At 44.7% G+C, this 23,913-nt stretch overlaps 1 protein-coding gene across 3 annotated transcripts in view; it reads left to right on the forward strand.

Annotated features, from left to right (window-relative positions):
- The window catches only part of ESRRB (estrogen related receptor beta), a 130,550-nt gene that overhangs the window by 101,391 nt on the left and 5,246 nt on the right, over positions 1-23,913 (forward strand). For 2 of the 3 annotated variants that reach the window (XM_017835709.1, XM_017835708.1), the window contains exons 4-6: positions 10,938-11,048; positions 11,675-11,836; positions 17,881-18,150. In XM_017835709.1, the coding sequence (XP_017691198.1) occupies positions 10,938-11,048; positions 11,675-11,836; positions 17,881-18,150 (543 nt within the window). Of the gene's footprint in view, positions 1-10,937; positions 11,049-11,674; positions 11,837-17,880; positions 18,151-18,287; positions 19,185-23,913 lie in introns of those variants that run through there. The other variant, XM_017835710.1, reaches the window with a different exon arrangement.

Genomic DNA, 23,913 nt, shown 5'->3' on the forward strand with positions numbered 1-23,913 from the left:
CTACAGCGTAGATCTAGATCTCTCTGGCCTTCCGGAATGATGGATAGAGAAATTTCAGCAGTTTGGCAGGTCTCTTTTAAAAACTCAATATACCTTGTCAGTTTACCTTGTCAGTTTTAGAGAGAATATACCCTTGCCATTCACGCTCTAGCCACCCATGGCCTTTCTGTTCTACAGCAATTTGTTTGTCTTCAAGACACAGATGTAATTTCAGATGACACATGGCTTGTGTATGTGGGTTCAGAGGTTTTATTTTGGATGTTGGCTGGTTAAACATGACCTTGCAGCTTTGCCCTCCACACCTCTGCTGCCTCTCTGAAGTCGCAGTCCTGTGTGTCACCTTGTAGAGTGGCATTGTGACAAGGCCAGTGATGTCAGTCTTTCTCTATGTGTAAGTGTGGTGGGTTGACCTTCACTGGCCACCAGGTGCCCACCAAGTTGCTCTCTCACTCTCCTTCCTCAGCAGGACAGAGACAAAAAATATGCTGAGAATGCTTGTGGGTTGAGATAGTGACAGGGAGATCATTCAGCAATTATTGTAATGGGCAAAACTCGACTTAGGGAAAATTAATTTAATTTATTGCCAGTTAATAAGAGAGTAGGATGTTGAGAAATAAAAACAAAACCAAAACCACTTCCCTCCTACTTTTGCTTCTTCTGAGGCTCAACTCACTCATGACACCTACCTCCTGTGCCCCAAGCAGCACAGGTAAACAGGGACTGGGAATTTGTGATCAGTGTATCACACTTCATCTGTGCTGCTCTTTCCTCCTCACACTGTTCTCCCACTGCAGTGTGAGGTCCCTCTCACATGATACAGTTTTTCATGAACTTCTCCAAAGTGAGTACTTCCCATAGACTACAGTTCTTCACAAACTGCTCCAACATGGGTTCTTTCCACTGGCTGCAGTCCTTCAGGAACAAACTGCTCCAGTGTGGGTCCCCTACAGGCCACAGTTCCTGCTATAAAGGCCACAGTTCCTGCTATAAAACCTACTTCTGCATGGACTCCTCTCATTGGCTGCAGCTCCTACCAGGAGCCTGCTCTGCCACAGACTTTCCACAAGCTGTAACTTCCTTCAGGGCATGTCCACCTGCTCCACTGTGGGGTCTTCCATGGGCTGCAGGGTGGATATCTACACTACTGTGGTCCTCCATGGGCTGCAGGAGGAAAACTTGCTTCACCATGATCTTCACCATGGAGTGCAGTGTAATCTCTGCTCCGGCACCTGAAACACCTCCTTTCCCTCCTTCTCTGACCTTCGTATCTGTAGGGCTGTTTCTCCCATCTTTTCTCACCCCTCTCAGCTGCTGTACTGCATGGTTTTACCCTTTCTTGAATATGTTATCACAGAGACACCACCTGCATTGCTGATGGGCTGGGCTTTGACCAGTGGTGGGTCTGTTGTGGACTGTATTGTTTCTAAAGCTGTGTTGCTCCCTGTTTTGTGCTGGCACATCTGCAGAGAACCAAATGGAGCATAAGCAGTTCAGAAAAAGAAACAAAGCTGAGTCACTAATTGCTTTCATGAAGTGCATGCACATGAAATCATGTGTTACATCACACAGTGACAAACGATTCAGCAAAGAAAATAACTGTCTTAAAAAAATCTTGTCCAGGCATTGAGATGTCATCCAGTATTCCACCAACCTTTGAGTCTTCTTTTCCTTCCTAATAAAAATAATGTTTATTATGTTGCTGAAGAACTGTTGTCTTCTGCTCCCTGCCAGTGCTAAAATTTGTCTTTTCAGAGTCCTACTCATGACTGAGTCCTAAGAGTGGCTTTCTGAGATATGTGAGTGGCTTCTGCCCAGTTTCTTGCAGACATCACTGGTTGGCTTCCAAGAAAGAGGGTAAAGACTGAAGGGGTCTTGGGGATTTGTCCTGTGATAGACAGGTATTACCTTATTTCAGAAAGCAGAAGATAGGAGTCCCCCAGATCTACATGCATTTGATATGCTAAAAGCAGGAGTGGGAATTCTCAGGACAGGAAACGTGCCCTGAATGAGGTGTTTTGTCCCAGTCTGAATGTCTTTGAAGGCCTAGCCTCTTGGCTCTCAGGAGTCACCCAACAGCTGTTTCTTGTGCAGTGAGAGTGAAGTCTACAAATGCAAGGAAGGAGGGTAAAGGAAGATAGTCTTGATCTGGATGCAGAAAAAGGAGGCTTTTTAACAGCAAGACAGAGATTAGGCAATCATCCAGTAAAGACATATGATTTCTCTTACCTAGGTGACTCTCCTTCTTCCCAGAGCTGTATCTGTTGTGGTGTTAGTAATTCCAAGTAATTCCTTTTCAAGGCTTTGTTCCTTTGCTTCTAATGCATTTCCCTAAGAAATGCTAGAGAACATATTAAAATTTAACAGGGATCCCAAATTCTTTGTTACAAATCTCCCAAGCTCTTGGAATCCTATCTGTCTAATATTATTTCTGATGTAATGATTGCTGCAACGTGTGGATACTGACACTGCATGGCCAGGTCGTGAAACAGGAAGGATAAGTCAGCATAAGAGAGCCCAAAGGTCATTCAGCTTATCTTCCTCTTTCCCTCCTGTCCCTGATGTCTTTGGGAATACCCTGCTTCACAGGAACTTGCAATAACCTGGTAACCCTTGTGCTGCCCAAGTGCCTGCATCTCTGTGAATGTCGGAGGTGGTCCCCACTTCAGAGATGGTGAGACTGTAATCTCCAGATTTCAGAAGCAGCTATCTCTTAAATCCATGATTCTCCTATTAAAGACCCTGGCTGATTAGGAAACCCTGTAGCCAGTGGAACTTTGCTGGTATTTAGTCCTAACTCTTCTGTTTCTCTTACCAGCTGCTAATATCATAATTTCTTCCCAGGGAATCAAATCTGTCATCCTGGACAGACATGGCTCTGTGAGGTGGTGAATTTGGTGCAGACATCTAGTATCTGAACAAGGGTTTTCAAACACTGGCCGTCTTAAACTAGTTCCACTTAGTAACTTTGTCTTCATCCTCTACTGAAATCCAGATAACTGAATCAACAGCAGAGCTCCTTTTCAGCAATGTAACCAGACAGAGGGTGTTTCATTTCTGTTTTCAAGTGAAAAAATCTCTCAATGGAGCAAAGTGTTTCAAGCAACCTCTCCCTCCTGTTCCCATCCCTACTTCCAGACCTTGTGTTCTCAAAAAGACATTTGATTTCAGTGAAAGCTCAGCTGACCTCCCTGCGATATGCTTGGGTTCTTGCTTTGTGCTTCCTGGGAAGGATGAGGTCTCCTCCGGGGACCCTGGGTAATTGGGTTAGCGGCCAGCTCATGTCAGGAAATTAAAAGGTAGCCCTGATCAGGTTGCTGCTGTGTGCAATTTAATGCCTTTGTATTTATAGAGCATTCTGCCTCCAGCTGCTGCCAGAAATACCCCTATTGGAAGTATCCTAATGAAAAATTGTTTTTCTTTCTCTAAAATATCCTTATGTTTAAAAACAGACAGGCAACCCCCTGTCCTTTGAAACAGGATCTCCAGGAGCAGTGAGTGGCATCTTGATGTCTGTACCATCCACACCCAACTATTTTCCAAGACATGAATTGAGTATTTGCAGTGTGGCTGGAGCTAAGCTGGGTAATGGTGTGGCACAGAGCACGTGCTGCCTTTGGTAAGGAGATGGTAATTCTCCAAAGAGGAGTCTTCCAGTGGATGGTCTGTCCACAAAGGGCACAAAGAGCATAAGGGCACTTGGTATCTGTTTTCTGGACATAAGAATCTCACATCGAGGACTATCAACTTCTCCCACACTCAGTGGATTATGAATCTGTTTAGTTTGGTTTCTCCAATTCATTTTGAATTATTTATCTGCCTAGGTTCTTACCACACCTAATTAAATCTCCATTCTATCAAACATGAATTCCAGGTTCCATCGATATACATCTCTGTGGGTTCAGAAAGACATCACCTCTGTACAGGTTTATGATAAAAACTTCATGCATTCTGCTACCAAAAATAGTGCTTAGTGCACTTATGTACAGAAAAGAAGAAGCAGATAAAAACTGCAACAACCATGCAGGGATGTTTTGACTCCAACCGTTGTGCTACAAGCTTTTAGGCAGTTCTGACAACACATCAGGTAAGATTCTTTGAGGTGTGCAAGAATGGGATGGGACTGAATATATGTCCCACAGCTCTACAGTAACTTAAGGCATGTGCATCAACATTTTCACAGTCTCTGCTGACCTATGTGCACCAGTCACTCAGCTCTGCCGAGATTCTCAATCCCTTCCCCTTGCTCACCTTTGAAGACCGTGCCAGCCCTTGGGCTGCAGGGTATCCTGAGAGGGTCTTTACTCAAATTGCCTGGCACAGCTGTTCCAATTTAAGAATGAAATGATAAGCGGACAATAATTCTTACCATTGGAAAAGCCAGTGCTGAGGTGAGAACTTCAGGAGAAGCTTCAAGGCTGCAAGGCTCAATCAGAGTTGCTCTAAGAGGATGGCCAAAGCAGCAGCATGCTATGTTGGTGGGTCTAACTCCCTCGCCTCTGTGGACCTCCGTCACAAGCAGGCCTCTCTCCATGCAGTGCTGGAAGCCTCTCTATTGTGTCACATATCTAAAAATTGTTGGGTTTGATCCATGCTTTTCTACCTGTTCCAAAATATGCTCCACCTAAATAGACTGAGACAGAAAACTGGACTGAGAAAGCATTGTTTTGACCCCTCAGGCATTCTCTTGGTAGTGAATGGAGAGAAGTATCTGTCACCACTCCTCCTCAGGTAAGTGGCTGGCCAGTGAGATGAATGTGGAGGTGCCTTCTTCTCTCCGTTGCGTGTCAAGGGAGCCTAGATGCACAGAAGGAAGCTGTCAAAGCCTAACATAAAGGGAGTTAAATCACAACCAAGAGCAGAAGATTCCTCTAGGCAGCAAACACCTCTTAGGGGCTTTATATCTGAGTGCTACCACTTGGAAAGCCAGTGTAGCTGGGGCTTTGTCATCCTTTAGATCCTCTTGTGAAAGGCAACCTCGGTCTTTTCCTGGCAGGCATGTTCCTGTATCTGTCCTTTTGTGCATGCCCCTCAGCCTGCTGCTGTGCAGGCATTGTGGCCATGGTGGCATAACCAATAGAGCTGCTGTCCTGTTTCAGACTGTTTAGAGGGCTAAGAGGGGAGGCAATCAAAGGAGAACATTTGCATGGACCATGGACACAGGGTGAATGTGTGGGTGTGGGGCTTACTACAGAGAACAAGGTACTGAGATATTCTTTATTCCCATTGCCCTTGAAGACCTTGTTAATTCCGGAGTTTCCAAGGTGACTGCAGGAGCAAGGTGAGAGGGGCTCAGCATGGGAAGGAAGATGTATATTTGAGAGGCAGCAATGGCTAATGCTGCAGAGACAGCTCTGCAGAGCTGGCTCTCATGCAGCTGGCACTGGTGGAGGAGGAGGACTGGTTTTCAAGCTGTGTCAGTTACACCAGATTCTGTATGCTTTGGACCAACCACTTGGGACATGCTGCTTGTGTTTCTGTGTGTGAGGAGCTGACACCTTGTGTTACTGGTCCAAGGCATGTGAGAGCCTCTGGTGCCAGGTATCATCAGGCATCTCAGGGCTAACCTGTCTCTGTGAGTCCGGGGACTCTTCAGCCAGACAGACAGCAAAGAAACTTTCTTACCTAACATAATCCTGAAAACATCAAAGGTGGAAGAGGCTGCAGCATCCTGCTTGAACGGATCTAATCTCTCTGTAGGGCCTTGCAACACAGGAGGTGGATTTTCATCTCCACTGCCCCCCTTCCCCAGACTAGTTCCCTACCCTCTCTTTCCAAGTGTAATTTCCAGACTTGTTGACCTGCAGCATGCTAGTCACTGTGTTCTTCTGGCTGTGCTGATCTGTAAGCCTCAAGTGCAAATGAGTTGGATAATTGAATCAGTCACCTACCAGAAGATTGTCATGAGGCTGACCTCTTTTTGTAGCAGTGTAAAAGCCTAATAGGGTTCTTCTCCTCTTTCCAAGCTGGAAGAGAGAGCCTAGTCAGGTTGCAGCCTCTCTCATTCCTCTTAGGAAGAGATGCCTTTTCCTATAGTCTGTTTCTGCCCTATCTTGGCAAGTCTGACTTTTATGGTCATCACTGCTCTCTTTCCTTGATAGGCTTCCTCCTGGTTCACTCATCCAAAAGCCACATCCTGCTGTCTTTCCTGAAGTTCAGAGCAGAAAGGAAGAGGGAAATTCTGGGGGAAACACCTTGGGAACACCCCTTCTCACTTCCTTTCTTCTCTGGTCTTAGCCTATACCTTCTAGCTTCTTTGGTCAGTGCCAATCCATGAACTTCAGGCTGCAGCTCTTGGGGACAGGTGCATGTGTTAGCTACAGAGCACCACCCCAGCTCAGACCCTGGGAGAGCAAGCAGGCTGTATTGGTGTTGAAACTGCAGCTCAAGGATTAGGTGGACAGTGGGCACAGGACCTGGCTGATCTATCAGGGAAGCTCAGCAAAAGCAGCCCTTTTGCCATTGCTTCAGGGCCAGCACTTGCCCTGTGTTCCCTTTGGTTGTGTCCTTCTTGAGCTAGACTCATATTGTGCCATGCAAACCCTGTAGCTTGGCTCCTCTGTTAGCTCTTTGGCAAGGTAGATCTTTCTGTTCCTGTCAATTCATGGGCATGTGATAGGACTGGATGGAAGGTAAGGTGAGGCTAGTAATTTGATGCGACAGCTGATATTGGTCCTAGACCGCATTTCCCACTGGCCAAGGCTTAGCTTCACAGAGCTTTTAAGAGTATTTTTAGTTCCCAGAAAATAAAAGAGAAACTAAACCTGACTCTATGTGCTGTCACCTCTGCATACTCGGCTATTTTTACTTCCGACAGTCTCGGCCTGAGTCCAGCTTTTAAAAAAAAGCTGGAATTATTTTACTTCCATTAAGAAAAAAACCCTAAAGCCTGATGTTATCAAGTCAGTAAGGGGACATCTGATCCCAAAGTTGTCAGGCAGACGTCTCTCCAAGGGGCATGTCAGAGAAATGCAGGGAGCTGGAACAGATCAGCAGATCAGCTCTTTCACTGCAGAGGCTTGGTGCTGGCACAGACCTCTCTGCAAGCACTTGGAACACGAGTGGCACCCACAGGACAGTTAGAAAACTGACATCCCTGCCCTAGGCAGGATGCTGAATCGAGAAGTCCTGCGCAAGTCCTGGCTCTGCACTTCTCCCTGCTAGGTCAGAGCGGCTCTGGCAGGCAGGGAAGCTGAGAGTGAGCTGCCGTTGAGCTGGGACTCAATCCCTATGGCATTCACCACAGTCAGCTCCATATGTAGGTCAGATGGGGTGCCAGGACTCTTATTCAGGGTCCCTCCAAAGGTAACAAAATTTAATGAACAGCAGCATTTTCTTACAATACATGGGAGTGGAAGGACCTGCCAGCAAGATAAGTTATCAACGGGTGGTGCTTTCCAAACTTTGCCTTCTACTGTTGCATCTCACCTTCTTGCTGATAATGTCAAAAAGGGGGGTCCAGGAGTGCCTGTGGTGGTGACAGTTTTGTAGGGTGAGTCACTTGTCTCCTTTGAACAGGCCAGTTGTGATCTCTGTGACAACAGGGTTTGTGCAGGAGCTGGAAGGCAACAGCTTTCTTTTGCTTCTGTCTTGTGAGGTTGCAGCTCCAAATTGTATCGAAAGGTCTTCAGTATGGATCAGCTGCATCTCATAAGTGGCTGCTGCACCTTGCAGTTAATGTTCAGGTGGCTGCATGTAATGTTCAGGTGTGAAACCTGCCCTTGTGATTCCAGTGTATGTATTACTCAGCCTTGCTCCAGCCCTCTCTCTTTCATCTCCCTTCTCCTTACACTCTCCCACTTCCATTCATATCCCAGTTTACATCCCCATCCATTTCTTCTCTGCTCAGTGCTTTGCTTCATGCTGCTTCTCTGATCTAACCCACCACACCTCACCACTCCATTTTAATGTCCTTTAGTGTCCCTCGCAGAGCTGCATCATAATCAGCCTACCTATCTTAAAATCAACCACAGAGAAAATCAAAGCAGAGCGGCAGACATTAAGTACCTAAGTACCATAGGTTCTGATTTTGGGCCATGCCCTTTCCTTCCATCTAGATATGACCCATTAGGCCATCAGATCTTTGGGAAAGGGATTTTACTGTGATGGTTATATCTAGAGTGTCACAGTCAGGGACTCGAGGGATTAAATGCTTTTGTTTACTGTAGCACCTGCAGGCCACTGCACTCAGCAGCTGGTGCAGGGATGTGCTACCATGGGGGTCAGTCTGTTCACCAGCTCTGCGGCTGGACTGATGATGACAGGGTAGAACAGTGGCTCTGTGAGTGCTGATTGAAAATGTTTGCCTCAAGGAGTGTTGAACAGGAAAGGGGAACAAGAGGAGGACAAACAGTTGTTCAAAATTAACAAGCTGAAGTCCTTGGGCAAACAGACCTCTATCTGCTCAGTGAGGGAAGGAGGGATGGAGGGTAAATCTCTCTGCATCTTTCTTATCTTTCTTTAATACACTTAAGTCCTTTGTGTCCTTATAATCTGATTGAGGGTCCCTAGTACTGCTGCAACCTGTGCAGCCATCCCTCTGCCAAGCACTGGAGGCATACTTCTCCTTGGGAGGAAGAAACAAGCTCCTTCCCCCGTTTCGTCCCTACTCCTTCCAGTTCCCCCTCCCTTTTGCTTATCAAACTGCACAGTGAAAGCATCCTGGAAGGCAGTGTGTTGGTTTCTGCTGGGCTGAGAATGGCACCTCCCTGCATGGATGATATCCTGACCACTGATGTTAAGGAATGCATCCTTTGTCTGGGAGGGTCCTGGGAAGCTCTGATTCAGTCCTGAAGTCTTGCAGCCTGTTCTGGATTCCTCTGTAATCTTTCAACATGTATTCTTGATCCTTTTCATTTTCATACCTGGTTGCTTGGTTTACTGGCAGCTCCTGAAATTTATGTCTCTCCCATCTTTCCTGGCTTAGAGGTAGATGTCACACATTCAGCAGAGCATGGAATAGAGGTCTTCTTTCTTAGGAAAACAGGGCACATTTATAGAGGGAAAGAAATCATGGATGGAAATGAAAATTTCCTACTTCATCCAGGACTTTATCAGTGTCGTTCCTCAGGGATCTCCCTAGATAACCTCGGGTTTGGGATTCCCTGGCTGTCCTTCCTGAAATTGGTCTCTGGAGCATGTTGGGGCACCCAGGAAGGAGTCTTGCCCACAGCCTACCTGCTGCTGGGAATGGAGGTAAAAGAAGAAATAGGCATCATTTTCAGAAACAATACCATGTAATGGAGGAGAAAGGTGGACTTATGCTTAGGGATGTCAGTGAATTCTTCATACAGAGTCAGAAATAGAAAATGGGACAGGGGAAGGAAATTACTCAGTGTGACCTGAGCTCACTTGTATCAGCTTCATGTCTTCCTTTCCATCTTCAATATCCGTGGTCCTCCCACAGCAGCCACCTGCAACGGCAGTTCCCTTGCTCTGCAGAGCTCCACACCTGCTCATTCCTGTTTCTCCTGCTCAGTGGGAGATGTTGCTGCCAGACTGTATCACTTAGTATTGTTGGCCTGGTGTTCTTGCTGCTTAGGGGGCAGTTGGTACTGTCTGTCAATCAAATCAGTTTGGGTGCTGTAGCCATAAAGCATATTGGGATCTAGATGTCGTTGCAAGTAGCAGTGTCAAGTGGTACAGGTGTGGCTGGTGTGAGCTTTACAGTAAAAGCTTTCTCCTTTCCATGGCATAGTAAGTAAACATGGCATTGAAATGTGGAGTGACAGACGTGCCTCCTTCTAGGGTAGAATATTCACCAGAAGACTGCAGGCTTTTTCAGGTGTACAAGTTGTTCAAAAAGCATCACTTCAAACCTGATGCGGAGTGTTTGTTTTTAGTTGTTTGTGTTTATGTATGGTATGATTGCAAAATATTAATAGCTCAATGTTATTAGTAAGTGTCTCACATACTTGGTTCCTGTGATCAGACTAGATAAACTACTGTGTGTTTCTAAGGAAGTACTCGTATAGTGTAAATTCAAAATTTTTTATTCTATTGGAATGCTTCTAAATTTGTCTTGAAAGATTTTTTTTCTGCAAAAGCCACTTTTCCCAGAAGACTAAGTTATCCCAATTTCACAACAACTGATTACCAGAGACCATATGGCTGGTCAGAAATAACTGATAACTGGACAAATATCTATGGGGTTTTTTCACAGTTTCTTTTTAACACTGTATTTTGTACTAATAGCACAATTTAGTTGCTGTTCCTGGTCTATTGATGCTGCTATGGTTTTTTGCAAGGTGACAGTTACTGGTACTTCCTAGTCACTGGGGACTATTTTCAATGTGCAATTTCCACTTTGATTCACTGTATTTTGAAAGAGCTGCAACAAATTCTTCAGTGTCTCCCTGCTTCATCTTTATCATGGCATTATTGTAGTAGAAGTTGTTTCTGTTTATTTGGATTCTACTCTTATTACAGGTGCCTTACTTGATCAAGGCTGAAACATTTTTGTTGAATTCATAGTTCATTATCTGTTCACTATAGGTCACTTTTTTCAAATATAAATAGTGAGAGGTCACAGAACATTTAACTTTTCATTTTTAAGAACAATCTAAAAGCTTAGTTTTATAACTGCAGGTTTGATTGACATTTAAAGTCTTTCTTTTTAAAAGCAAGATCATCTAGAGGGCATTGAGTTCTGAAGCTTTTCATTTGCCCATTAGACTGATGGTGATTCAAGAGTTTGAATGGGTTAATTTCTGTCTTCATTAATGTTTTGAATAAAAGTAAAGCTCACAGCAGCATGCTTAGAGCTGGAGGCAGTCTAGTTGGTATTAAGATTGCTGGGTTCAGCTGAGATCTCAAGTGTTTGAGAGAGGGAAGCTCCCTGGAGTATGGGGAACATCTTACTTAGCAAATTTAAGCATCTGAACGTCAAGGTTCCCTAAGGCACTAAGGAATCGTGAGGATTTTTTTTGTTTTACCTGCAGGTGTTCGTCTGGATCGAGTCCGTGGAGGCCGACAGAAATACAAGAGGAGACTGGATTCTGAGAGCAGCACTTACCTGAGCTTACAGATCCCTCCCCCAGCTAAAAAGCCACGTATGTATTAGCCTTGAATTGTTGCCCTCTGAGCAGCCACTATATTTTTTTTCACTGATCTCCCAAAATGTACAGAATAGCAGTTGTCACTTCAAATTCCTGTGTCAGTCAACAGCACTAGGATTTTTTTCTTACGATCGTAGTGTAGAGGTAGATTAGGTGGGCCTAAGGTACAGCTCAGGTACTGTTATTCATTGTACCTAGGGTTAAATACAAGACCTTTCCTAGGAGATTATGTAAATCTATTTAGTGATAGTCTGATCTTTTCCTTCACCCAAGCTATGTTAACAAAACTAGTCCGATGCTGATTTCTCTTTTTAATACTACCCATAGTTCTTTAAACTTTCCCACATCCTACCAACTCCTTTGTGTCTCCTCCTCCCCTTGTAGGACCCTGTTGAGACAATGGCTGACAACATTACAGCAGCTTCCTGCTTTTGTCATCCCCGTGCAGAGTTGGTTTGGCTCAGGCAGATCACTACAGCTTGTGTAGCTGCAGTGTAGTCTTCTCCTGTTGTCCCCAAAACCATTACTGAGGTCCTATGGGTTCTGTAGTCATGTCTTATCCCAGGAGGGTCCACCTTTTATCATGAGAAATATAACAACTTTTCCTTTGAAATGTGCAGTGACTAAGATCGTCTCCCATTTGCTGGTGGCCGAGCCAGAGAAGATTTATGCCATGCCTGATCCAACCATGCCAGAGAGTGACATCAAAGCCCTGACAACCCTCTGTGACCTGGCAGACAGGGAACTGGTGGTGATCATTGGCTGGGCAAAGCACATCCCAGGTAAACGGAATTACAAGGGTGTAACATGAACATCAAAGGGAGCTATTATTTATCTCTGCACTCTGGTTTTGTCTTCAACTAGGATTTTTTCATGTAGTGATGCATGGAAAGTTCTGTCACAGAAAACTGCTTGTGGTGGGCTCTCATTGGTAACAAACTCCAATGCAGCCTATGATGTAGGTGCATAAATCGATGACTCTGTATGTATGTGCCCTGGGATTATGCAGAAGGCTTTGATATGATACAGTGAAGTTCTCTGTTGTATTTGGCATTGAGTGGCCCAGTGAAAGCACTTGGGAAACAGCCTTTGGGATGGTACAGTGGACTTTTGTGATCTTGTATTACATCAACATGACCTAGGTCTGTTGTGTTTATAGATGAATAAATGTTATGGCAGTGCCTGGACTTTACTGCTAATAAAAAGGCAGGTACACACCGTGTCTGTAGTGGATGTTACAGAGTCACAGAATATTCTGAGTTGGAAGGGACCCACAGTGATCATCAAGTCCAGCTCATAAGTGAATAGCCCATACAGGAATCAAACCCATAACCTTGGCATTACTAGCACCAGACTCTAACCAACTTTGCTAATTTCAGGATCATTCTTGCCCAGACTCAGGAAAGCTTTTGTCATAATGGATTCGTCACAGAACAAGTCCCATTGTGATAGACAACATGCTATTGTCAGTGAATCTCCAGGCTTCTATGTTGACAAATAATGAGGACAACTTATTGGCAGTGTGACTGGCCTTGGAAGGCTCCTTGACTATATTCAATGCGTGTCTGTGTGATTGAGTGGCATAACAATTGTCTCACACCAGCAGGTAGGGTGGACCCAGGCTGAAGGAGCATATATAGCCATCAAGGAAGTTCTGAGGGCAAAGATTTGGACTGGGAAGGGGAAATGCCCCCTCTCTTTCTAGTCTCTCTCCAATCACTCCAAAAACAGATAGGCTGGATCTGTGTGTAGAGAAGGCTCGCCAGGGAAGTCAGAGGATATCCTTGGGGTTTATATGGCTGATTTCCAAAGATTGCTTCAGACATTCACTATGAACAGTGCACTACAGCTATAAACAGCTTACTTCAGCTATCTGCTTGCCTTCTGTCCCTCTTCCTTGTGTCAGGAGAATATCCAAGGCTCTACTACAGGATCACAGGATTTATTGCATGTTGTCTCTGTCTTCCACTGCATGGATCTGTATTCTCTTTCTTTGCTTCTTGGCTTTAAGTTCTTCGGTGTTTGGTGAGGCATCTTAACAAGAGTGATCAGAGTTTAGTTCTCCCATGTATTTTGCTTCTTTCTGTAGCTCCTCTTTTGGCTTTTTGGTAGCTGCTTCTCTTTTTCCAGAGGGAGTATTTCTCAAGTGATTCAAGAGTTAGTGGTTTTCTGAGCTATATGGAATATGGATTGTTATGAGGTGGGACTGTGAAGTCTGGAGAAACTTTTTCAGGACAGTGTTTCTGAGTAGAGGTTAATCTTGGTGGTGCCCTTCTTACAAGAGATCTGCAGTATCTGCAGGGATTACACCCATCACTAGTGCTGGAATCCATCTGGGGCTGATTCATCACAAGTGGAGTTACAGTGGTGATTAGGGAACTCAGCCTGGATTGCTCTACTAACCCAATACTTGGAGTGTTAACAGGAGTGGCTTTAAGGCAATGCAATTAGCTGCTACGGCTTTCCAGTGAGGTGCCATTGTACATTCGTCTAACCTTGGCTATTTCTGTTCGCAAAGAGGGCCCTGCTGTAGTTCCCCAGCTTGTGGCAGGGAGATGAGCAGGGGACGCTCAGCTCTGAGTTCCTACTGAGTTTTCCAGCCTGGTGATATTATTCCAGAACAGGAGTATAGTAGAGATTGCTCCCACACTGTGAAAGGGGTTCTTCTTCTCCTTTCTGAAAGCAGGACATACCTGCTATCATCTCAGATTTCTCTGTGTATTTTTCTCTCCTGCAACCCAGTAACAGCCACAGCCTGGCACAGTTCAGACCAGCAGCAGTATTGTACAACAGGACTGTGTGCACGTGAGAGAGCTCAGGGATTGTTAAACAAGAGAGCAGTACTGAGAAAAAAACATAATAAAAGACAGTTCATAAAAATGGAACAAAATAATCTGTAGTTCTGGAACAAGTATGAAACATACTGAGTTAGGCAGCAAGGGGGCAGAGCAGGGCAGGGCCAGGAGACTGCCACATGTCTAAATTAACCATGCCCTGTAGTTCTGCCTTCCAAGGATTTTGAACAAAAAGTGACATTGCTTCCTGTGTGCAGGAAATCTTGGTCAGAGAAGGATGGAAAAAGGAGAAAAAGTTACATATTCCTGCCTTGTATTCACACTGGAATTAATAAAGAATGGTGTGACGTTAAAGTCATACCAACCCTTTAGGATCCCAAGTATCAACACAAACCTCTGCCCTACAGTCTTAGCAAACAAAATCACTAAAGCTTAAACACACTCTCCTATGATAATAATAATAAAGCATGATTTAATGGTATTTAGAAAATGTTATTAGCTCAATAGCCTTATTAGCTATTACCTCAAAAGCCACACTTAGCCAATGTGGAGTTGTGCCCTTCTGTACGAGGCCCCCTCCCCACTAGTCACTCTCCCCCCATGCTAATTGTCTTTGAAAAATATCCACCTTTTCTCTTGCTTTGATGCAGGGTGACAAGACTTCTCTTGAGGGGTGACAATGAAGGCTCTCCCAGGGTAGCTGTTGTACTGTTCTCACTAGGAAGACGATAGTACTAGCACAGAATGAAATATGGCAAGTGGAGTGACAGCAGCTGTGTCTGGAGTGGCCTCAGATCCTATAATTACATCTCCTTTTATTACCTCTGCTAATGGCCCTCCAGGATGACAGAAATGATAATAAATTAACAGATTATGAACTTCACTTGCCACAAATTATGTGACTTTTTTTTTTTTTTAATTTGGGAGCTCCCACTGCCAAACCACTGAAATAAAAAAGGAAATCACACACACACAAAAAAATAAAAAACCTGAATGTCACATCAGCTACTGCAAATAAAGCAGCTTTTCTCAAGCTGCACCTGGAAAGGAGGGAAACATGCATGCAGCTCTGTGCTAGAGCCAGGGGCTTCTCTTTTGGGAGCCTAGGGATGGCAGTGGTGCATTAAGCAGCACCTTTCAGGATCAGACTTGAGAAAAGCAGCAAGAAACAGATCACCAAGGGTATTTGCTGGATGCTGGGCCATCGGCAGCTCAGGAATGCAAAAGGGTTGGATTCTCACAATTCATGGGTGCTTAAGACAACCAGGCAGTTAAATTTCACAACTAGAGATTCCCTGGTGTTATAATCCTATAATAGCAAGCCTATGATTTTGGCCAAGTAAAAGTAGCATTTACTTTTTCTGATCTCAACTTTGATAACACGAGAGAGTTATATGATCATCTCTTTACTGCAGTGATTCAGGCATAGTCCTTTAGCTCTTGCATTCCACATGTGTAAATACTGGAGGCAAAGGGTCCCGATTCTGTCAAACGTCTCAAGTCCAGGCTTGACACCACAGCACTCCCTCTTCACACCCTCTGCTGGAGCTGAAGTCCTTGGCTACCTGGGAATGCTTCTGGCCAGGGGCTTTCCCAGGTGGGTGGGGCAATTGCAGCTGGCTCTCCTGTTCTTCTTGGCACAGGTCATGTTCTCTCCTGTTCTCACCTATCGTAAGAGCCTCTGGAAGAGGGTGATTAACCAGGATGCTGAATGTACAGGTTACCGCTAGGGTTAAGTAATTTTTTCTACTTTATTCTGTAGCAGAAAAGTATGAGCCATGCCTGTCCTGGATCCTCTTGCTCTATTACATGGCAGTTTCTCAATCTTTAAAAAATTTTGTTGGCAGGCTGCAGTGAGGTGATGGTGTAACCCCTTTTGTAATCCAAACAGGGAATGAAGATGCAGAAAGGCCACATGACTGACCCAGAAAATGGACTTAAAGCAGCAGCCTAAATGCTGGACTGATCTCCATGGTCAGAGCTAGGAGAGGGGTGACCAAAGGAGGGAATTCAGGTTCTAAAGACTGCAGCAGTGGCTGTGCACAGACAGCATCATTACCTCTGTCTCAGGGCTAATCTCATCAGTTCCTTGTCTAGCAGGCAGAACTGGGGAGACATGATCCCAAGCCTTTGAGCTGCATCACCCTACACTTGGACTGAGTCAGGAGGGCTGCATTCCAGAGCAGCACAATTCTGAGTGCAGGGCATAAGGGGCAGAAGGGTGAGGCAAAGGACGAGGCACACACCTCCCAGCCTGAGCAAGAGGTAAGATTAACCAGGATTTAGGGCTACATGGAGTACAGGAATCAGTCTCACAGTCATGGAGCTGGATTTGCAGCTCTTCTCCCTAGTAGCCTGGACTCCTCTTGAGCTGTTCCCTCTGACACTCCTCCTCAATGGTTTATTGATTCTTCCCTCCCACCCACTGCTCCCCTCAGACCTTGCACTCACAGCACGTGACAGCTGATTGGTATCTGTTAATTAATGTGGCCTGGGGCCTCTTTTCTATTCAGTGGCCTGATAAGGGAAATTGGATGTCCAAGGGCTGCCAGGCCATTATCACCCTTTGCTTCCCCTGGCAACACAAACACAAAACATGGCGTAGAGATAAATAAATACCACTAACCCACCCTTCTGCCTTCCTATCCCCAGCTGAGATAGTGCAGATAGAAAAAGAGATCCCACAGTCAGTCAATATAGCAATCATCAGGTCTTTTGTTAATTGCCAACTTGATAACAAGAGAAATCAAATGATTATCATGGTGACTGGCTACGTAGGCCCTGATGTGGGGCCAAGAACTGTGAGCAGAGGGGGCTGTGGGATAAAGGAGTCCAGCTGACCCTTGAATGCAGTCAGTGGGCTGGGAGGCTTCTGCACAGAGGCTCATGAGGTCTCTTGGTGATCCCTGAGGCTTAATATGCATCTGGGGAGAAAACTGACAGGGGAGATGGGTGGAGCATCGCTCTCCTAGCTGAGAGGTACCTAGCTGTCCCATTCTCTCACAGCCCTAGGAACCTTTAGAAGGAAGAAGCTGTCAAAAAAGTCAGTTTCTGCCTGTTTGTGATGGGCAAATCTGCCTAGAGGGGACCAACACATGGTGCATGACATTTTTGTTTGTAATGGCTGTTATAGTGCCCACCTCCCAGGATCTTTCATCATTTGGCCTTCAAGGGTAGCTGGTATGGAGGGCATAACAGACACAGTTTTCCTTCCCATGCACTTTTTTTTTTCCCCCTTGAGGTGGAGAGTACCTCTATGTTTTGTCCTCTCTGCTTTCTCAAGTAGACTCTGGGGATGTCAGGGTCTATCTCCAGATGGTGATTGCTCTTTCTGTATTTGACGAGAATATTTGTTTCATTCTTGGGTGCTGGTTCTACTGCTACCAGGTTTGGCTGTGATTTAGGTACTTGTAAGGCACTGTAAAGGTATTTTTGTCACTGGGTAGGGTTGTTGGCAGAGCTGATAGTGTGGAGATCAGGATGTGATGAGGAATAGACGAGGATTCTGTTTACAAATATATTCAGCTTTTGAACACATTTTGGTGCTTTGTCCTGACTGGACCTTTTCTCATGTTGGCCAAAGTCTGAGATTGTAGTTTACTTGCAATTCAGGCCTGCCATTCCCGTCTATCACATCAGATCTTCTCTACTCTTTGGTCCCAGCTGCAGTACAAACCTACAAGAGGAACAGTGAGCAGGACAATATGGTACTGTACAGTTGCTGCTATAAAAAAAGCAGTGATCATTGAAACAAGGTTATCATTAACTTTGGGCTGCCATAAATGCAATCAGAGCATCAGAACTCCTGTTTGAGACTGTGGGTGGGCATGGGAGCAAAGAGAAAGATAAGGTCCATGTGTGCTGATTGCTACAGAGATAGGGTCACTTTAGTGAGCTTTTTTTGTTTTTCTTGACAGCAGCAGGTCAGTAGGGAAGAGTGCTTGGTTTGAATCTTGGGACACTAAGGACTTTAGGCTCCTAGAGGCTTTGCTGCTCACCCCTTTGACCTTGCTTGTCTTTTGCCCTGTCAGGGTTCTCCAACCTCTCCCTCGGGGACCAGATGAGCCTTCTTCAGAGTGCCTGGATGGAAATTCTCATCCTGGGCATTGTGTACCGCTCCCTGCCATATGAGGACAAGCTGGTCTATGCTGAGGACTACATAATGGATGAAGAGCACTCTCGTCTGACAGGGCTGCTGGAGCTCTACCTGGCCATTCTTCAACTGGTGCGCCGCTATAAGAAGCTCAAGGTGGAAAAGGAGGAGTTTGTCACACTCAAAGCTCTGGCCCTTGCCAACTCAGGTACAGCCCTGGCCCAGCCAGCCTTGCAATCAGGGAGTCAAGGCTCATGCCGTTATTTGGAAAGAAACTAGAGCGTACCGCCTGAGACTGCTCTGCTTGTGTCATGCAACATTCTCAAAGCTCCTTTCTGTCCACAGAGCAGGACTTAAGTTTGAAAGCAGGGAGAAATGAGGCTTACTGCTGCTGCAGCCCCAACTGTGCTCTGGCCCTGTAGCAGAGAGTGGAACCAGACAGGGATGGGCTAGCTGCTGGTTTCTAGAAGTAAAAAAAGCCCTTCTTCATTAGCAAACCAACTCCAGTGCCATAAGTTCGGAAAAGGGAATGTGGACCACACCTGCATCCACCTCGGTAGTGTTGGTCAGGTACAGCAAACAGGGAAACCCTGGTCCCAGTTTCAAATGCCACCAAAAGCTGTGGGGTTGAAGCTGCCTGGTCCTGTCCTGGAGATGTTCAGTGACCACAGACACTGAATTCCCCTTTAACTGGGAGACAGTGTGGATCTGGATTACAGCCCTCAATTGATCAGGCTGCAGTGTACAAAAGCTGGACAGACACGTATTTGCTCAAGAGTCCCATACTGCTAAAGCTACTGTGTGACGAGGGCTCCCTCTACATCCCCTGAGTCTCATTGTCTCGCACCATATCTCCTTGCCGAACCGCATCATGCAGGTCACAAAATTCACCCTTGCAGCCCAGCCTTGAAACCAGTATCTGTTTGGCTAAAGCTGTTTTACAGAAAGACACCCTGTGTGAAGCTGGAGAGAATAAAAGAGGGTGAATCTACATCTTCCATGGTAGCTGACTCTAATAAGTAATTGTTCTCTCAGGTTTTTTGGTTTTTTTTCAAAGGCACCATATCTTTAATGTCTGTTTGCCTGAGTTCAGCCTCCAGAAATGAGTCTTTGTTGAGCTGTGTCCTATGACTCCAGGTCTTTTTATACCTAACAGCTTGCCACGATAAAGTTCCTGTTCCTTAGTTGCATTCCTTGGCTATGGATATATTACTTTAAGTGTAAGGTCCAGGATGCTGTGAGGCTGCCCTACCCCACCATTTTACACCATTCTGTTCATCTTTGCCATCCCTACAATTCATAGCAGTAGCAAGGTAAAAGAAAAAAAGAAAAGAAATAAATTTCTTACAGCTCATTGATAAAAATGTTGAGTAGCATCTGTTTTTTTTACTGATCCCCTGGATTTTCACTAGAAAACTCCTCCTGCAGGGTTGATTCACCACTGACAGCTACTTTGAGATCTGTCATCTAGCCAGTTACTAATCAATTGAAAGTGTTCTTTATTGATATTGTATAGTGCTAATTTTTTAATGAGAATATCCCGTGGTCCTAAGCCAAGGGCCTTATAAAGCCCCAAGTCTATTATATTTGTGCAGTTAACTTTATCAACAAAACTTGTAATCTCATCAGAGAATGAAATCAAGTTTATTTGACAAGACCTCTCTTCCAAAGTATCATGTTGACTGGCAGTAGAATCACAGAATCATTTAGTTTGGAAGACCTTTAAGATCACCAAGTTCAGCTGTTAACCCACCAAAAAACCATGTCCCTAAGTGCCACATCTGCACACCTTTCATAAATGTCATCAGTCTTAACTGAATGTCACCTTTATTTTTCCTTTATTTTTGCCTTGGTTCACATCAGGCTAGCATAGAAATTATCAGATAAAACCCAGGAAAATATGTGCGTTATTAGAAATTTTTCAGTCATCTTGAATTTCTTAAAAATACCAGGACTTTTAATCCTTCATCTGCCCTAGATGGCCCTCAGCTAGCAATTTTAGAACTGTTAAAACCAAGATATCCAGCTCTCCTATTTCTGTGAAGTTTACCCTAATAGTTCTAATATGTTGTTACATAAACAACAGACTAAGAAATCATCATCATATAACACAAGTACGTAATGCTTCTCTTTTCTAAACAAGACAGAAATACTCATTGAGGACTTCTGTTAATAGTTTAATCATCTCCAGGTGAAAAGATACACCCTACAAATGATCATTTTTCTTCTATTTCTTAAATATTTATAAAACTTCTTTATTGTCCTTGGCCCTTCCAGCCATGGCTTTTCCTCCTATGTCCTTCACTTCCCTTATCGATTTTCTACACTTCATAACTTCTGATTCATATAAATTGCTATCTAGCTCCCTTTTTCAATTTCTCATATATTGCTTTTTTAGCTCTAATTGCTGCCTTCACTTTGCCACTGAACCAGGATGGGCAGATGGCCAAGGCTGGCGTCTCTTGACTGTGGAACGGTGGCTTTTGGTGATGTAATCAACTTGTTAAAGAACCTGTCTACCAGGAAGGTCATGGGATTAAACAGGAAGAAGGGCTCCTCAGAGAGGCTGAATTGCTAAGGTAGTGGTTGTGACAGAATAAGTGCCCCACATTTATCTGGCCCATGATATGAGCAGAGACACTGCAGGATATGAGCAGAGACACTGCAGGATCTGAGCCTTGATGCTGTCAAGTTCTTCACAGTGCAACAGAAGCACTCTCTGTTGTTGCTCACTGCATTTTCAGGACTAAGCCCAGAGTAAGCCTTATGAGACAGTATGTATCAGGAATGGAGAAACGCTGAACAAAGTCAGAGCAGAACAACTAACACTCATCAGATGCTTTGGGTTCTGATTCCAGTGGCGTGGAGTAAACAAACCAAGGTAAAGGTCAGGAAGTACAGGCCAAAGCATGTTCTCAGCTGGATGGAAAAATCCCCTCTGACTTCACTGGTTTCTCCTACTGCAGCTAGAAGTGCAGCTATGTAGGAGCATAATCCACAAAAATATTGCTTTGTTATTTGTATTGAAAGATATGAAAGTAAAGCATGAGATTTTGGGTTTCATGTAATTAAAACTTCTTGCAACACATGCATAAGGAAGCTAGAATAGGGCAAGTGTATTTTTCTACTGTAACCTAACATTCAACCTTCACATTCTTTTAATACCAGTTCTTTTTCGTTGTGTATTTTTTGACATGAATAAACGTCTGCAAGTATGTGTCTGCATGCAAACAGCTGATTGCTAAAACGGTAGGAAAGCAGTCTGGACCAGGCTTCAGCTCCCTTGAGTCAGAAATAGGGTTTAAAGATGAGCACTTAGATTAGCACCTGTGCTGTCTAAACCTGCTTTCTGCCTTCCCTCCCATATAGATAAATTCTTGAATTTTCCTTATCCCTGCTGGGTATAATTGCTCATGCAACCCAGGTTCAAGGGACTTTCCTCTCTTCCATGCAGCCCTGTGTATATTGACCCTTTGTTTCTAGGAATACAAACAAATGAAAACAGAAGTGGGAGCTCAATTGCTCTTCACTAGAGAAGAAGCTGACAATGGGCTGATCTGAGTATGCAGTGTGACACACCAAGGACACACCTGCCGGGACTGGCAAAGATAATTCAAGGGAACTTTGTCTTTAGTAAGTGCATTTTAGAGAGCTGAGCAATGAATTCTTAATGCCCAGAGCAGCAGGCAAGTCCCAACAATATGATCACCCATTTTTTAACAGAGTAGAAGTGCTAAGACTTAAGTCGTTACCCTTCAGAGCCAGCAGTCTTTTTTAAAGCATTCCTAGGTCCTCTTTCCTTAGGATAAAAATCGATCAACCTAAGTATGGAAGAGCTCTCCAGCTTAACACACAGCACATATTCATTTTAGGACATGCAAGATTGTCCAAACTTTATTTCCTCTTTTTTTTTTCCCCAATGCATTTTAATGCTGAGATGGAGAGAACAAGATCCGAATCTGGCAAGGGGATGTGTAGCAAATTCTGTACCAATGGGTCCTGTGAGGTTCCTGCTCCTGCCAGAAAATGCATGAGTCAGTTGAGGAGGCAGTGGGCTTTGTCCATTCTCACACCTGCCCTGTACCCCATGCCAGTAGTGCTGGAGAAGGGTTCCCGGCATGAAGCCTGGCTTCTAGGCCAGCTGACCCTCAGGGACACGGTCAGGCAGCCTGCCCCCATCTCAGTGCTCTGACAGCTGTAAAAATTCATAGCTATTGATTTCGTAATTAACAGTTTATCAATGCCATCAATACCGGTTCACTGATGGATTGCAAGGAAATTAATCCTGCAATGTTGTTTTATTTTTTGCAGTCAGCTACCAATTTTGAGCTTTCAGCAGAAAGGTGGTGGTGGGGCAGGCTTTGATCTTTATTTCCCAAGTTCCTCTTGCTATATACAAGTAGTTATTTAATGCTGTTAAGTCTTGTCAATATCAGTACCCAAAACCAGAGCACCCACTTTGACCTGCAGCATGGCTCTTTGCCTGGTACTTCTAGCACCCGCTGGGATCTGCAAACTCTGACAGGCTGTGTTTACTTCTCCCCCTTGTGCCTCTAGCCAGAAGGACATTGAAGAGAAAGGCTGGAGGATGTTTCCCTCCAAGTTTCAACTTTTGATACTTCCAATCTCCAAAATGACCTCTGCGAATGAGTGGGAAACAGATCCTACTCACTTCTCCTGGGTTGTGCATGGAAATTTTTCAAATGTGCTACCTGGCACATTTGTGCTACTAGACTGACTTGGCAACACCCTTCTCCCTCCCTACTTTTCAGAATTGACCTCTGTGTCTAGCTCAGGTCACTGTGGTGACCTACCAGCCCTTCTCTGAGCTCCTTTGTCTGGTCTTTTGGGTACAAAGTGTAAATGTAGCAAGAACAATTCTTCCTCAGTAGGCTTCTTGGGAATACAAGCCTTTAATACCCTCTAATTAGTGAATTCCTTCTAAACAGCTTCTTAAAACAGCTTTCTTGCTAGACATAATATTTTCCCAACTGTTGTAATACTTTATAAATCATGCATCATAAATATTTTTAAATTAAATGTATCTCATGAAATTCACAGTGTCTAATTTGTGACTGTGTTCTCCATAGAGATGACACATGTTTCTACAGAGATTTTGGCAGTTCAGATGGCTTTCCTCCCCTTCACTGCTGTCACACTGGGGAACCCATGTCCTCACATTTGTGTTTGTGAGTGGGCTGAGCCAGAGCACTGCCACACTGCAAAGCCCAGGCTGTGGTGGCAGGCAGTGCAACTACAGGTGTGCATGTGTGCTTGCCAAAGTGTCCCTTTGCTGTTGCTTCTGGATTCATTGCCCTGTGGCAAGAATCTTTATCAATGGGTTCAGTATCGATTAAAAGTCTCTGAATAATGAAGACATGGCAACAGTGTCTCCAGCTCTGTCAGGGTTTTAAGAAAGAAGCAAGAGGGAAAAAGAGCAAACCTTCAGTGATACTGTGCCTGGTTAGCTTTTCTAATCAAACCTCTCTGCTCTTTGGTGCTGTTCTCTGGCATTATGACTTACCCACAAGTTTAGCAGCCTGTTCCACACGATTTCCTAGCTTGACCCTGGACTCAGTCATTACTAGCTTCACAGACACACCAAGGAACTGTCTAGCCTTGCAAACCCTGCTAGCCCCTCTGACAGCTTTTAGGAATCTAACTGGCAGCCTAAGGGAAGAGGAGATGTGGGTTTCCTTTATTTAAGCAGGAAGCTCCCTGAGCAGCTGCTGGCAGTCTCTGAAAACAGGGGCATATGTACAAAGGTGGGTCTGGCAACACCCCTGGGCACACTGGTTGTGACCTACTGGGGCTTTTCTGTCTTGCTGACACCCTGAGCAGCTGCAAGGCAATTAGGCAGTTTAGACAGATGAAGCGCTATAGCAGTGTTAATTATTCTTAATGAGATTGCTCCCAAGCGGCAGCACAGCAGCTGCTGCCCCTTGCAGGGTGACTCTCACCATAAGGAGCA

Source organism: Lepidothrix coronata, unplaced genomic scaffold, assembly GCF_001604755.1.
Source record: "Lepidothrix coronata isolate B3197 unplaced genomic scaffold, Lepidothrix_coronata-1.0 Scaffold262, whole genome shotgun sequence".
NCBI classification, from domain to species: domain Eukaryota; kingdom Metazoa; phylum Chordata; class Aves; order Passeriformes; family Pipridae; genus Lepidothrix; species Lepidothrix coronata.